We start from the raw sequence: 16655 nt of genomic DNA on the forward strand, positions 1-16655 counted from the left end.
GACAGTGTGGGAAGCAGGAAACTGGGCTAGATGGACCTTTCCTCTGACACAGCCAAGCTTTTCTCATATTCTGGTGCCCTTGTATTTAGCGAGAGCATAGGTTTTTAAAAGCATGACTCAGAAATAAGTCTCACATGTGAAGTTAACTGGGCGCAGGACAGAATAACAGAGTCAATCTGACACACTATGACCCTGCAGGGAACACTCATGCTTCTATCTGCCCATGCGCCCAATGAAAAGGAAGAGACTGACAGAAATCCCTGAAAGTAAAACAGAAACAAGGTGTATTTTACTACACAGAGCCTGATTTCACAAGAAGCTTCTAGCAAAATCATGATGAGATAGCTGGAAGACAAGTCACTTAAACTCCCACCCATAAATGCAATAAACTTGATCTACTCAGCATTTTCAAGATCAGCCAAACAGCCAGCTGTACAATACAAAACAAACCCTCCATAAATGGCCCGTTCAAGAGGAAAAAGCCTGCTGCTTAGTTAAGCGTGGCTTCCTATGGAGACATTTAGCCACTCAGTTTGCTTTTTCCAGTGCTGTATCCAGGCTAGTCTGTTGCAGCAAAAGCAACAAAAGAGTACTTTAATGACCAACACACTTTATTGCAGCATAAATGTTTGTGGGCTAAAATCCACTTCAACAGGCGCCTTCTGGTGTTCTGATGATTAACTAATGAAGTGGACTCTAGACCACAAAAGCTTGTGCCAATGAACATGGTTAGTCTTTATGACCTTTGGTTGTTTCAGTTTGCTTCTCTGTGGTGTGTACATTTAGGCTATGGTTGGGTGGGGGTGCAGAACAGGACCTTTGAGCAGTAGTATGGGCCCACTTGCTGGACCTTTAAAGGAGGCCCTTTAAAACAGGAGCACAGCTGAATATATTTTCATTTCCGTTCTAGGCCCTTTGTGGTTGAGTAGACTGCGGCTAGATCACATCCTTAAAATTTAGCTTGTCACCAAGAAGTGAAAATATGGCAGTTCTAACACAGAGGTACCCTAACATGGAGGGACAGAGTGGAGAAAGCTCCTTCTTTTCACCCTACTGTGCTTTATGGGCCAAATACCACAAGGATTTGGCAGGCTTTGAACCACAATGCTGGAACATTGAGAAAATACTGAAGTATAGTTAAAATCCTGCCAGAGTATTCAAGGGTGTGATATAAAGACAGATTGTTTTAAGTGTAGAATACTGCCTGATTAACGAAGAGGATCAGACCTGAAGGTTGCAAATCGAACACTGGAGGAAGCATAGTGCAATTAATCATGGATAAAGGCCACTGTAGCACTCCAGTTCCAAACCAATGGTTGAGAGCTATACATAGTTTCCATCCACGGAAACTGATATATCCAACCAACTTCAGAGCGCCTGTTACTTCCACACACAAAAAGGAATAAAAAAAGATGAAAAATACTTCAGCATTTCAGAACCAAATACGCTTTCATCTGCCATGAGTTTTTTGTCATATGAGTTTCCAAAGACCATAGGAAGCTGCATTATACCACATCAGGCCATAGGTCCATCTAGCCCAAGGGTTGGGAACCTTTTTGCCCCATCCCTTTTTCTCTCACCCCCAGCAGATCAACTTTGACGGGGCCATCCACATGTCAATATTTGACACCATATTGATACCTTGTCATCTTGTCTATGGGAAAGGTGGATACTGCCCAAGCAGCATTGAGTTCCCCGTACATTGGCTGATTTTGTAAGGTTCAGCTACACCAGCCATGTCCCGGGAAAACCATTTGGTGCACCTGAACCAAGAAGGACTGAACTTTCCACACTTCAGCCAGTGAGTTATTTAATCCTGCTATATGTAGACATGTCTCTACCTGCCCCATATCTGGTCTCTACCTGTCCCACATGTGATGCTGTAGCTCAAGGAAAACAGTCTTACAAGCAAAATGAGGAGGTCTGGTGTCCCAGGTTTCACCTGAAAACTGGAAGTTCCCTACTCCTGATCTAGCCCAATCTTGTCTACAACAACTGACAGTGATTCTCCAGTTCTCAGGCAGCAGCCTTTTTCCAATGCTTCCTGGAGATGCCAGAGATTGAACATGGAATTTTATGCATGCAGAGTAGTTGCTCTACCACTGAGCTTTGGCCATTCCAACATTTCTCCAATGAAAATAGGGATGTCCATGAGGCATATTAAGCAACTCAAGAAGGTAAGGTATGTTGATTGGGCTGAGAAACACCCAGTGTGGGAAATCTGTGATCAGATAATCTAGCTTTAAAAAACAAACTTTAAAGCCACTCCATTTTTTTTTTATCAGAGCAGCAGCAAAGGTACTTAATAACTTCTACTTCAGGTAATTGAAATATAAATTCCATTCATTTCTATCAACATCACAATCCTCTACATTTCTGCTCAGCCCCTTTGAATTCAAAGGGATCTCACCCCAGGTAAATGAGCCCAGGACTGCAGCCTAAGAGGCCATTAAAGGATTCATAGAATCATAGAATTGTGGCTGTCTATTATAATCCTGGCACAGTGACTATTCTGTAAGAGCACACGGATAAGATTGCCCTAAAACTGCCTGGTGAATTTTGAGATCATATGAATGCTTCCTGAAACTTAGAATTATTCTCTGACAACCTGAATTTGATAGAAGACTGAGGGAAGCTGAAGGGATGGTAGAGCTAAACTGAATATGCAATTGTCACATCACACAAAAATAAGTGGAAGTGATAGGAACATTTCACAGCAAAAGTTTTTAAAAAGGGGGGAGGGAGTTCCAAGTGCAAATAGATTTAGATGCATACTACAATAAAAAAAATAGTTGCAGTTGCAAGTTGCAACCAGTTCATAATTTAATGAGAGCATCACTAACATCTGCTTACAGCAGTGATGGCCAAACTACAAATTGGGACTACAATTCCCATCATCCATGACCACTGGTCCTGCTAGCTAGGGATGATGGGAGTTGTAGTCCCAAAACAGCTGGAGGGCCAAGTCTGGCCATCACTGGCTTACAGTGAACACACCCCCCCCCTTAAACATTAGATGCCAGGATACTCATCCTGCAATCTATTCTGAACACAGGAGAGGTGCAAAGAGCTTCTCTCTCTATAAGCAAACATGGCAGTAGCCAATTTGAGTGCCTTTCCCCCCATTGATGGGTGGGGGCTAGTGGGTTGATGGGGCAGCATACCAGGACCATTGTGTGATTCTGTCTCTTTTTATGCACTTCCAGTTGTGGCAGCAATTTGGATTATTCCACACCTGAACCACCACAGCAGCCACTGCCACCCACGCCATCTTCTTAGCCTGAAAAGATTGGTGACCCTTGCCTCAAATCAACAGTTTTCATTACTGTTAACAAAAGAAGAAGCCAGTAACAGTTCGCCGCATAGTGGCAGAAATGAATGAGGGATGATTTATTAGACATTATGACACAGTAATATTATAAAGCTGATTTCAACAAAACTAGGGAATGATTCTGAATTATGTATGCATTGTATGGTAGAAGTCATAGTCACCTTCACTGTGGCTGGTCAGTGCATCCTGGCCTTACAGAATACAATGAGGAAAACTGCAGCTGTTCTGCGGAGGATGGAAGACTCGCTGTATACTGACAGCAGAAATGCCTTTGGGACAAGTATTTAGTGTGCTCCAGTTGTGAAATATTGGGTGGGAAGGCACAGGTTATGAACTGCAGAAGTGAAGTCAAGGGAATCCATGTTTCAAACACTTTTCTGAAGGCAAAACAAGCCACTGAGAAATGCCTGAACAGGACAGCAGGCCACAGTGACTGCAACTTACTTTAATTCAAACTCAAAGATGCAGGGAGTAGTGCTTTCCTATTGTAAGCTGCCACAGTTTACAACAGCTCAGCTCATGTTGCATATGAAATCAGAACCACCAATGTTATTAAAAGCAACAATTTTATTTTAGTGCTCCAATATTTTGTTTTTAAATCAGGATGTGGCTTGCACACACACACACACACACACACACACACACACCCCACATACAAAATATTATTCTTGGTGCAGTCCTACCCCTGTGTAACCCAGTGTTCACTCACTGAGAGGTGATCCAGTCATACTGATGTATTAATCTGATCTTCTGATTTGTGTATTTTTAACTTGTTTTGTGAATATATTTATATTGTTGATTTCATGCTGTTGACTGCCATGTTATTCCTGCCCCGCCTCCCTTAAGTTTGGCAGCGTATGCATTTTTGGCAAATAAATGAATCCTGTATATGTACTTTCAAACTAGCAGCTCTGGAAGGAAACACACATTCTGAATTAAGGTGCCCACCCAGCCAATTCAATGGGGATTGATAAGTATTCTGATGCAAACAAGGCTGTACATCTGCATGCTTGTTAGTCATCTTCCACAAAGAGACCTTCCCTGCTAGATCAGGGTGCCCTGTTTCTTCCAAAAACTCTCCAAAAACCACTATTTGCAACATTAAACTAGAAGCTACAAATGAGTTCCATTTTGCTGCATTAACGTAGATTGATCCAGAATGCTAGTTAATTGGCAGTGAGATATTTCCACAATAAGAATGAGGCAGATGAGATGTCCCAAATCATACGCTGACCTGATAAGATCGACAAAATAAGACTGATCAAATAAGGTCGACCAAAACATACACCACTATTTATTTTTCAAATCTTCCTGATGAAAATGAAGAGACATTTAGAAGCAGGGCAGTAGGTCACCAGCTCCAAAAAAACCACCTTAATATTCTGTCTAGAAACCTGAACCAAGGCTCACCATATTATGAGACCAGAATACAATATGTATCTTGTCAAAGATTCAAAATTCTTTTCAGAATAAGCAGATAGAATAGTAACCACGGGAGAGGGGAAATGAATTGTTGAGGGCCACAGAGTCTCAATTCCTGGCCACAATTGTACAGACCTCTAACTATGCCCCCAACAATCCTTGCATATCTGAAAGGTCAAAGGAGATTTAGCATAGGGACAGAGGAAACTGCCATACCAGATCTGCTTATGATGCCCATCTACCTTGCGATTATCTACTCTGCGTGACAGTGGCTCTCAAGAATCTCAGGCAGATATTTTCTCCATCATCTTTCACCCAGTCTCATTGATGGAAGAAGCCAAAGATTAAATATGGGATTCCTGAGACTGGACATGAGAAAAACATGTATTCTTCAAGTGGACATGCTGTCTCTTTAATTTCTTGCACATCGATAACACAGCATTTCTATTTCCCCAACATTAATCAATTCAGACACTATCTTGTTCATCCCTCCTGAACCTGCCACAGCACTTTAGGAGAGGGTTTAATGCCACCACCAACCCGGCATTGCCTCAGCATTTATCTCCTTTCCCATTAGGGGAAACTATGCTTCTCTAATGGTAGAAAGAGCAACTGGAGGAAGATTTGCATCAGGAAAATTGCATGGGGAAAGGGCTAACTATTGCCAGTGTCATCCTGCCAACCAAACTGGGGAGGGGCTGTCTCTGTGGCTGCTTTTTTAAACAAAAATGACAAAAAGGTGAGATCTAATCCCCAGTCCTCAAAATCTTTTCTGGTTTGACCTAGAGACTATTACCAAATGCCTCCGCTTTCTGGAGCTTCTCTTGACAGGCTTAAGTAATTGGATCTTCCTTTTGCAAAGAAACCGTGAAAGCAGAAACACTTTAAAGATGCAAAATTCTGTGCCAGGTCTTGAATTAAAAACAAGCATGATGAACACACACAACAGGGGATAAAGGAGCAGCACTTTCCAAAGGCCTCAGTTTTCAAAGGATGTATATCAGGAAGGAATGGTGCTTTAAATCTATTGTGTGTCCAGGTGGAAGATGTAACATTGTGAAAATCAGTCTGCTTGGCCAATTGCCTGGCTAATAACCAAGATTAAACTGTACTCTTGTAATGCAACATTTATCTCCTTTGACAGATTAGTACTGTATTTCGATGTCATAAACACAAGCAAGGCAACAATCTGAAATAATAATAATAATAATAATAATAATAATAATTATTTTCCCCATATTGTCTAAAGCCAGACCAATCTAGATTATTAGTTCCCTCTTTCTTTTTCCTTGAAGGAACAGGAAAATGAGTAATTCTAAACCCAAGATAAGATGAAAAACTAGATTCAAGCTAATTTTGTTCTGTAACATTCAGACAGGATTAGAATCATGATATGCTGTTTGACTAGAAATGCAGCCTCCAACTTTATCGCGTCAATTGGCTTTGTACACAGATATTAACTAGCTCAAATTCCGCTCTCTCCCCTACCCGTAGAATGGGGAACTTGCATAAGAAAAGAACTAGATAAAAGAAGAGGAAAGATATATATATATATATATATATATAATACATACGCAGCTCAACCTGTGGATTTCTCCTTGATTTACTCGCCTAATCGTCCTTTTTCTCCTCCAGAGTTCACTGGCCTCCCTTTTAAATACTTTCCCTCTAAAACTCATGGTGTCAGTAGGAGTCCTGGCAGCATATTCCTTTAACCTTTTGGCTACACCAGCTTCAGAGAAGAGAAGAAACTTAGCTGGACTGTCTGAAGGGGAAGTATAGTATGAGCATTTACTGCATTCACAGAAGCTGCATTTTTAAAAAAGCCCCAGCACCCTCAGTTATAACTCATTACTTCCTGTGAGCTATAAAAAAAATGGTGCTTCAGTGAACCGCAAATAAAATCTTAGTGGGGATGACGGCTTAGGCACAATATTTCCCTTTGCAGACCCACTCATAAGAAAATCCTGTTTCAGTTAAGAAACTCTGATTAGAAGAAACCTGGTTACCCCAAACTCACACCATTGCTCCACCCAATTAGTAATTTCAACTTCGGTAAGGGGCAAGCAAGCAAGGCGTCCCTAGGAAGATGGAGACATTTTCTAAAAGAAGCTCAAATCTTCCATGACTAGGAGGTGGAAACTGCATGGAGGGTGTCAACGAGGGTTTGGGAAGAAAATCAGATGGCATTTGAAGGTGAATGGACTCAATTCACACTTTCCAAAACCATGTGTGAACTGAATCGCAAGCAGCCTTTGAATTTCACACATTTCTGAATTTTGCAATGCAGCTCTCCAGCCAAGCAGTGGTGTTGCATCCTTTGTTGGTGCCCAGGACCCCCCGTGTCTGTGTGACACCAGGTGGGACCAGGGACTGGGCATGGAGGGTGAACAAAACCTGCTGCACAGGCACAGGGCATGGAGTATGGCAGTCACATACCAACATTGGCAGGGCAGCCATTTAGAGAGGGGGCCAGGGACACAGCGGCAAGGCCAGGCCAGGCTCTGTGGCCCAGAGACCCCCGGTGGCAGGCAGGACAGAAATCCCTGCATGGGGGCACCAGGTTCACACCCCCTCAAAATCATGCACCTGGGACTACTGCCCCCCCGGTCCTCTCCACGCTACGCCCCTGCAGCCAAGTAATTTGCAGTATCTCCTTCCCTTCCCAATTCCAATTCAACTGACTTACTAGGGGCCTGTTTCTATCCATTTTCTTTTCCTGTTTCCAAACTCTAGTTAATAAGAGCTGCCTTCCTTTATTTCTGATGCTTACAGTCACCCTTGAAAGCAACACCAGCAACTACACAATCTAGCAGATCCCTATCCAAGTAGAACCCATTTAAACTGCTTTGGGAGGATCATTTATCTGAAAAGGTGATTTAGGAATGGCAAAGTAAAGTAACAAATGAGTTTTAAATGGCGATAGACCCATTCATTGCTCATTTGTTTTATATATATATATATATATATATATATATATATATATTCTCTCTCTCTCTCTCTCTCTCTCTCTCTCTCTCTCTCTTTCTCTTCCTAAGCAGCTGAAATAGGTTAGATAGGGATTGCAGGGAGGGAGGGATGGATAGGTGGTAAGCAAGCTTTTTACTTTAGCTAAATCTAGACTTAACCCAAGACCTAGATCCCAATTGCCACTCACACAAGCCAAGAAGGAAAACAAATGAACAAAAACACAAGAGCATTGGACTTTGGCCCTCCAGACATTGATGAACTACAATTACCATCATCCTTGGCTATTGGTCATGCTTGTTGGGGCTGAGAGGATTTGCAGTTTAATAACTTCTGGAAAACCAAAGGTTTCCCACACCTGCTCTAGCAACTGACAGGAATGTCCAGTGATGCTCCCAAGCCTCAGGAGAGAGAGAAAAGCAATATAATCTCAAAAGTTAGCAATGTTAGTTTGGGTCACTGGCTGCTTAGTAAAAAGTCTTACATTTTAAGTAATTAGCTAAAACGATGTATATAAAGAATGCTGAACAACTGCATGTATTTTATATAGTAGTATTTCTCTTCCTAACCTCTCATTGTAATCCAGATTGCCATCATAATGTCAACTTCAGCAGGAAAGGAGAAACGAAATTTTGGAAAGGGCTATGGAACTTTGGGAGGAATGAATTCTAGGACAATGTATGAGAAACAAAACAGATTTGGGTTTCTATTCTTCAGTTGTATGACTGCTCTTTCAATTTGTCATTTTTTAAAAAAATATTGATGTTCTGAGAACCTGATCTGAAAACCGAATCTAGAAAGTATTAATGGTGACTCATTTTAGAGGAAATTCCACTCTGCACATGTTTGAAGCTAATTTTTGTTCATGGTGTACATATCGTTGAGCTGGGCCCTGACACACGAAATGATCGCCACAATGATGCTCTGAATCTGGAGTGAAAAATGTCTGCCTGACATTGCAATATATTCATGATCAACATTGTGCTGGCACCAGTGAAACATTGGTTCCATCATGTCCATTCTCTCGCTTAATTTGCTACAAGAAGATGCTTTACAATACTTTACCTGTGGCAGGGGGTTGACCTAGATGACCTTCCAAGTCCCATCCAACTCTTATCATTTTACGTGGATGGTACTGGTCACCAGTTGGGTATTTGTAATGTGCAATGGTAGCCTCAGTTGAACAGACTCCATGAGTTTTTTTCCAGTGAACAGACAAATTTGGAACTTGGGTCCACCACTCTGGCACGAACTCCAAATCCAGCTCCATAGTAGTGGTGAAGGTGGAGCTAATCACAGGATAGGATACCATACCATTTAAATATTGCCTAAATAATACACTCATTAAGGGCACAGCCCTTAACAGCTGCAATTTCCGGGAAATTTCCTGGAGCTCGGGTAAACAAGGAAAGCCCTTCACACAGCATATTAAACCAAAAGGTTTCTTGAAAATTCAACATTATTTCATCAGATATTAAATTGATTAAATGACTGGGTTACACCTCAGGCAATGCCTTACAAAACAAAAATGTCTTCAGTAGTTGCCTAAACATCATCACACCAGACACCTGCCTGATTTGGGCTGGTAATTAATTCCAGGGAGCTGCAGCAGCAGCAAAGGCTGGATTCTAGCAGAGGCTAAGCACAACCCTGCGTGGTCATCCATGGAAACAGAGGAGCAACACCCCCGCCCTCAATTACTAATCCAAAAACACTCAGGTACAACACTACATGTGGAAAACAAGCTGAATATGCTCACCCGTTCGCTATACAAGAGATCTTGCTGGTTGATTACAAAAAAAAATTCCCACAGCTCTTCATCATGTAGCAAATTGTTGCTGATTGTAGTAACCTGATTGTTTGCAGTACCAAGGTATCAAATCTTGTTTTGGCACTATAGCTAGACCTCTAAAAGGGTTGTGCTGAATTATGGAAGCTTCTATTTTGGGGACCAACAAAAATGTTGATTGCAGTTCTGGTTTGATCTTACAGAAATTATCTTCATTAAGGAACTCTCTAAAGGCCAGTCACGTTTTGCGGGTGGCTGTTGGAGGAACGGAAAGTTACTGTCCTTCCTTACCCAACTCCATCACTATCAACCACACAGTCTCTTTCCAGTAACTAAGCAGAAAATCTGTACTTACAGTACCCCTATAGCCATCCCTTGCAATGGCAGCGGCCTCATTGGTTAATGGAAAGGCAAAAAGAAATGGGTGAAAAGTTCTTCTCCCACTCTCACATGGCCAAGCAGCCACTAACATGGACACAGCAAAGGGCAGTCCTATTTCTTCCAAATCTGGACCTGATGCCCAGTGGTGTGGACAGAGATGGACCATTGGGGCTCACTCAGCAAAATCATCAGGAAAGGCCCCCCAAAGCAGCAGAACTAGCTTTCCACATTTTGAAGCAATATACATTAATATCTGAGGAGCCCTCTCCCCCACCTCCATACGACCATTAAGTCCACATCACTAAATTACCGGTACCTAACCGCACCATTGCTGATGACCCAAACTAACCACAGCCTCCAGACCCTGAGTTGGAAGACAAGGGACAACTTCCTCCATCAGGCAGAAGCATTTGGGATTGGCATGTTTGTGTGCAGAAATTCTCTGCATTGCTTCCTTCCCACCTCCCATTTTGGAAACATAGGCTCCATCCTCACTATACATTTAAAGCACTGGGCTACCACTTTAACCGGTTACAGTTTCCCCCACAGAATCCTGAAAAGTGTTGTTAAGGGTGCTGAGAGTTGCTAGGAGACCCCCATTCCCCTCATGGAGGTATAATTTCCAGTTCCCTGGGAAGAGGGATTGTTAAAGTACTCTGAGAATTGTAGCCCCATGAGCAGAATGGAGGGGGTATCCTAATAACTCTCAGCATCCTTAACGAAGTACAGTTGCCAGAAAACTTTGGCGGAAGCCATGACTATTTAAAGTGGCATGCTACTGCTTGAAGTGTACTGTGCAGATGGGGCAATAATGGCCATTCTTCCAAATACTGGAAGTGCTTTCAAGAGGAATATTGCTCCCTTCAGTATATCCCTCTCTCTGGTAGCCAAATCACCCAATATGTTTTCCCTACACACGGTATTTTAGTTTCCCCACAAGAATGTGAATGGCAGCTATTTGCTTCCTTATAAGAAGTAATGGCATAGACTCTGCTTCTAGTGCTGTCCCGGTATTGGAAATTGGATTGTGGTTCTGGTACAGGCCCTGGCCAACCCTCATCCTCTCTGCCTGTGTATCACCAGGAGCAGGACATAAAACACCTTTCACCCTCACACAGCATAGCCACTGGTTGGAGATGATTGGAACTGTAGTCTGGAGGACTTGCTTGCTTGCTCTGAAGACTTGCAGAAGAGTGGATTCACTGTATTCCCACTGAGTGAAGTACTGAAAGGCAATGGCGTCTGGCAATAAAGAATGGAAAAGAAAGCAAAAGGTCTTTGCCAAGCTATGCAGACATTCCCAGTGACTACCAAGGAAGAACCACAACATTAACAAAGTTGGTATTTGTCCTTGTTTTCTCTCGTACCACCAACACTGGCGGCGTTCTGAAAACTTCTCGCATGACACTCTGAAAAGAACTGCCAAGGCGAAATGTCCCTGACAGACTCGGGAGTTAACACAGGATCCCTCAAGCCCTGCTGACTTCACTGAAAGTAGAGATTCTTTTTTCAGTAGCTGGAAAGGATATTGGACATTATCTGCAACACTTTATCTCAGGAAAGCATTCTAAGATTTCCTTGCCCCTAAAATACCTTTGCCATGCAAATATATGTCTCTCTTTCTCTCTCACACACACATAGAGACATTTGGTTCAAATTGTATAAAGATGAAGAATGCTGTTGTTTCAAATAGCCCTAATGGAAGACAACATAGCTCCAACTCTGACCTGCCTCTCCAACAGAGAAATACGGTAAATATGCTTTGCCCTTAAAGGGAATTTACAAAGAAAGGGAGGCTTTTGTACATTGGCCAGAGAACACATTGTTTTGGCCCAAAAAACCACTGTAATGGCAAGATAAATAATTGAACTTCATCCAAATCGCTTCCACCTAGCAAACGAAGCTGAGACTGTTTTGTCTTCTGCTTTCAGCTTCAAAATGGAGAAGGAATTCTGCAAGTGCAGCCGTTAGTGAAGAGCAATAGCAAAGTCCCACTTCCCTCAGTAGATATATAAAGCCATACACTTTAAAATAAGTGGAACCAGGTTTTGAACAGGATCGATATCCCAATGAAGTCAGTGACAAAGCGCCATTTGAGCAGTACAGATCTAGATTTAAACACACACAAAGAGAGAGGATCTCTGGATGGTTACACACTGAACAGATGCTTGGCAGTGGTTTAGGTGAGCCGAGAAGGGCAAGTTGGTTTAGAAGAGGAAGAGGCAACTTTAAGGTTTGCAAAACCAAGGCTGAGCATTATGTTACCACCTCCTTAAAAAGAAATTTGATGATGGGTGTGCAACACATGGTGTGTGCATGATGTCACAGGTGAGCAACGTGTGCAATACTGGGGCCCCTCAGTACTGGGTGCAAGACTGCACGTCTGCATCCCAGCAAGTGAAAAGTAGGTCGTGTATGGCTTCATCTTGCAATCATAAATTGCTTTCTCCCTGAGTGTAAGGACAGAAATATCCTCAAATCCAACAGTCAAGTTTAGGAGCAATGGTGCCTTTTCATGTTTCTAGTCAATGAAGCATGCTTTGACATGGTAACATCCCCAAATGTTAAACTCCCCAATTCTGTTTCGAGGATAAAGACAATCCTGTTTAAATATCTGCATACTTCTGCATAAGGGTTGCATTACTGGGCAGGATTAGGTCATGTGAATTAATGTGCCCTCATCAGTGTCACATCTCAAAAAGATAGCTCCTGTTCTCATGCCCTTTTGGTACAGCCTGGATGGAATGCAGAAAACCCTCCAAACCACTTCTTTCTGGGTTATCCTTAACCTCAGATTTAAGGAAGATTATGCATACATGCTCAAGAGTCTAAAAGTCTTGGGTGAATAAAAATGGTGTTCACATAGAAACTAGTGCTGTGCCCTATCCTGCATGCCCTCCTAACAATTTCACACCAAGTAATTAGATAGGAATATGCATTTGAAAATGAAACTGTTACTTTTCAAGGGGCCATGGGCTGTTTGTGACTATAGCCTCTTTCATTCTACAAATCATCAGCACTCTGCAGCCTTCCTGGGTGTCCAGGTTTCAATCGAAGCCCAGGGGGAAGACATGAGGCATGGGGCTTTTTTAGACGAGGAAGAACTAGCAGCCAGGGAGACTGTAGAGCACTGGATAAATGCTTACTGAAAAGAAAAACCATTATGTTTGGTTGAAAATTACTGACATCTGTGTCTCAAATAGTGGTGGAAGGTTTGTCCATCATCCCCCAGAACCCACTGGACCTTGACATATGATATCCAATTGAAGGACCAACAGTTCACTGCTCATTTTGTAGCTTTCAGCAGCAAAGCTGCCTGTCCAATTTCCTTTATTTGCAGCAATCTGTGAAGCATCTGCATCTGAGGCTCCAGCAACCACAGAAGCTGCACTCTATGCAAAATAACATAAAATAAAGAATCAAAGGCATATTGTGCTGACTTTCCTTTAAAGGTAAAGGTACCCCTGCCTGTATGGGCCAGTCTTGCCAGACTCTAGGGTTGTGCGCTCATCTCACTCTAGAGGCCGGGAGCCAGCGCTGTCTGCAGACACTTCTGGGTCACGTGGCCAGCATGACAAGCTGCATCTGGCGAGCCAGCGCAGCACACGGAAACGGCATTTACCTTCCTGCTAGTATGCGGTCCCTATTTATCTACTTGCACCCGGGGGTGCTTTCGAACTGCTAGGTTGGCAGGCGCTGGGACCGAGCAGCGGGAGCGCACCCCGCCGCGGGGATTCGAACCGCCGACCTGACGATCGGCAAGTCCTAGGTGCTGAGGTTTTACCCACAGCGCCACCCGCGTCCCTCTGACTTTCCTTTAGGGATGCACAATCTTGAAGGCATGGTAATTTAGCAATCTAAACTTTTTTGAAATGAGTTATTCCTCAGCTGAGACAGAGCTTGCTTTAATTTGTGAACCAATAGCCTGCAAGCGTACCCTTGCTCTTCCCAACATGTTTGCTATCAGAGATGGAGCAACTATTCAAGCAGGGGGGTGGGGAGATTAACTTGTAAATATTCCTTGTGTGAGACATTTCATGTTGGCTACAAATATAACCCCATGACTCCATGTAGGACATAATGGAGAAAGTCATTTACAGTCAAGGAGAGAGGGGTGATGCCACTCTTTGATAACAAATAACATGCTTCATGCATCATTTCCTGCTACACTTAACAGGGCTTGCAGTAAATCTGCTGGTTTCTGACCTAAAGCATCAAGAAAGAAAGTTTATGAGCTCCTAGCCTGCTCTCCTGCCTTCTGCTGCCTTGCTGCCCCCTCCCACTTCCCCATATTTGGCAGGATCTCCTCAAAAGAGGTTGTAGTTTCTAAAGAAGCTCTTTAGTCTTCCCTGTTCATAAGATATTACAACAACTGGCTATCTCTAAATCCTCTCACAACCTATGTCAAAGTGCTGGGGGTTCTGGGCACTGTCTAAACTTCTATGGAATTATTGACAGCAGTTCCAATTGTAATCTTCAGCAACTGCCACTGCATGTCCTTTCTAGCCAGCTTCTCTGCACCTTCCATCCACCAGAAAACAGAATCTGTCAACAGCTGCACTATTGGGTCATGCCTGTATACGGTATTTCACACGTCACATCTACCTACCAGCAATTTCATGACAGCCCAGATGCTACCTTGGGGCTTCTAGAATTGTCAGCAGTAAAATTTGATGCACAACTTCACATTTTGCCCTCCTCTGCCACATCACAGAGGATGCTGGGTCAAAATTCTTGGGCTTCTAGGTCATGCACAACTTGGCTACCTAGCTAATTGGTACACTTAACAATAACCTATTTAACTGGTACAGATCTCAACAAACAAGCACTGAGACAGATAAATCATTATAAAGTTGACTTTTCCAAGAAAGGGTCTGGAATATTTTAATGCAGATTACCTAGCCTATTTTGGTTCATCTGTTCCAACTGGATCAGCATATGAGTCAGGTTGCTAGCCACCAGCAACTATTTAGCTATCACTTATGTGAGACAACCGTTTTCCCTTGCATGACCTCACACTTTCATCTAATTGTTACAAACAGTCAGTCATTAAGAGTTTAGGGACAGAGTAATAATAGCTTCCTTCCTTCCAGAAGACTTTCACAGCACAGGAGCTCATCAAGCAGAAGTTGAAGGCCAGAACTCTTCCCAATGCCTTTACTTCCAGAGAGGGAATAGTAATTTAATTTGCACATGTTATTCACACTGTGACCCACAAGGGTTTTTCTTTCCTTGATAGAAGTTGATCCCATAGATATTTCAGTATGGATCAAGTAATTTAGAGGCCTTTTAGCCTCATGTTTACCCAAGGCTCTATTTTGAATTCTGCTCCTGCATTCCTGGTAATATGTGAAGCTAGTCTTCCATTTCCTTTAATAGACAGCACATCAGATTCTTAATTGAGCTGGGCTTTGCCTCTACCCATGACAGCCATTTTTCCTTCCATTCTGCTGTGAAAACAGGATATGTTCCGTAATTGCTTGATCAGCTACTACCTAATTAATTTGGGGTGTTCTTTAGTTGAAACATTTTGCCCAGGGATTTTGGGAGCTCTGTTAGGTCCTTTGTGCATCAATATTAAGCACAGTGGGCCATCTCACATTTGCAAACTCCATTCATGGACCAAACATTCTTTTACCTTCAAGACATTGTTGTATGGCACATGTGTAAGAGATCGTGTTAAAATGTTTAATTCTTACTCAAGGGCCCTCCCTCCCAAGAGGAATCCGACAGCAAACATCAAAAGGTAGTTAATATTCTCTTCTCCCTCAACCCCCCCCCTACAAATTCTCCATAGTTTCTAATTTTCATGGATCCATCGGGATCTTGAATGGTTTGGCAGCTCGAGATAGAAGAGGAGCAGCAGCAGCAGCAGCAGCAGCAGGGGGAGAATGGAGAAGAAACGAAGAAGAGGCTTGAAAGCTGGTACCCAAGGATGGAAGTTCTCCCTTTGAGACTCTAGATATCAGAAAGGGAGGAGAAGATCTGCCAACTCTCTACATCACCACTCCTGCACAGCATGGGGATTCATTAAGGAGTGGAGAGGGCTTTGACCATCTGAGGTGGATGAAGTGGTGGCAGAGCTGCAGTCAGACACAGTGTTTTCACCAAGAACCAGGCATCACCTTCGTAGGTGGGATCAGACACCCCAGTCCAGGTGGAGCATGTGTTTCCATATAAAGCAGTCTAATAAGGTAAGAGTCTCATAAGTGAGATCATCCCACCTCATCTTTCAAAGCTTGGCAAGAAGGGCATGACAACAGTTGGGACATCATGGTTGCTTCTGTTCAGTTCTGCATCTCTTGCCTTGCTCGACCCTGTGCTTGCGCTGAGCCTGTACCATTGTTAGCTTGCTTTCCTTGTGTTCCAATTCCAATTAATTTTTGAGCCCTCCTTAAAAATGTGGCAATTACTCAGATATTTCTGGCAACCTAGAGGATTTACCCAAGGCAACACGTCCATTGCAAGAAGATCTTTTTCCTAGCGTTTAAATTATAAAGTGTTGTTCCTGGGGAATCACACCTACAGCTAGCACTCCCATTACTATTGTGAACACAAGTTTCACCTCATTCCTAACAATGTGAAATGGATCATTCCTAAAAATGGACAACAACTTAGGCACCAGGCAAAAACATTCCTCTTCAACCAGGCCTTTGGCTGACTAGCATCCTATATCCTTTTAAATGTGTTTGTGGGAGGGGGTGGGGTTGCTTTTGTTATTATTATGTATTTTATATTTTTATCTTGTGTTTTTATGCTGTGAAC

General features: G+C 42.8%; 1 protein-coding gene across 13 annotated transcripts in view; it reads right to left on the bottom strand.

Annotated features, from left to right (window-relative positions):
- DOCK10 (dedicator of cytokinesis 10) overlaps window positions 1-16655 on the bottom strand; it is a 219449-nt gene that overhangs the window by 121999 nt on the left and 80795 nt on the right. For 2 of the 13 annotated variants that reach the window (XM_079975824.1, XM_079975823.1), the window contains exon 1: window positions 6328-6505. The exons of 10 other annotated variants lie outside the window; for them this stretch is intronic. In XM_079975824.1, the coding sequence (XP_079831950.1) occupies window positions 6328-6432 (105 nt within the window). In that variant the 5' untranslated portion in view covers window positions 6433-6505. Of the gene's footprint in view, window positions 1-6327; window positions 6506-16655 lie in introns of those variants that run through there. One more of the 13 variants, XM_079975816.1, reaches the window with a different exon arrangement.

Source organism: Podarcis cretensis (genome assembly GCF_951804945.1).
Source record: "Podarcis cretensis genome assembly, chromosome: 5".
Taxonomy (NCBI): domain Eukaryota; kingdom Metazoa; phylum Chordata; class Lepidosauria; order Squamata; family Lacertidae; genus Podarcis; species Podarcis cretensis.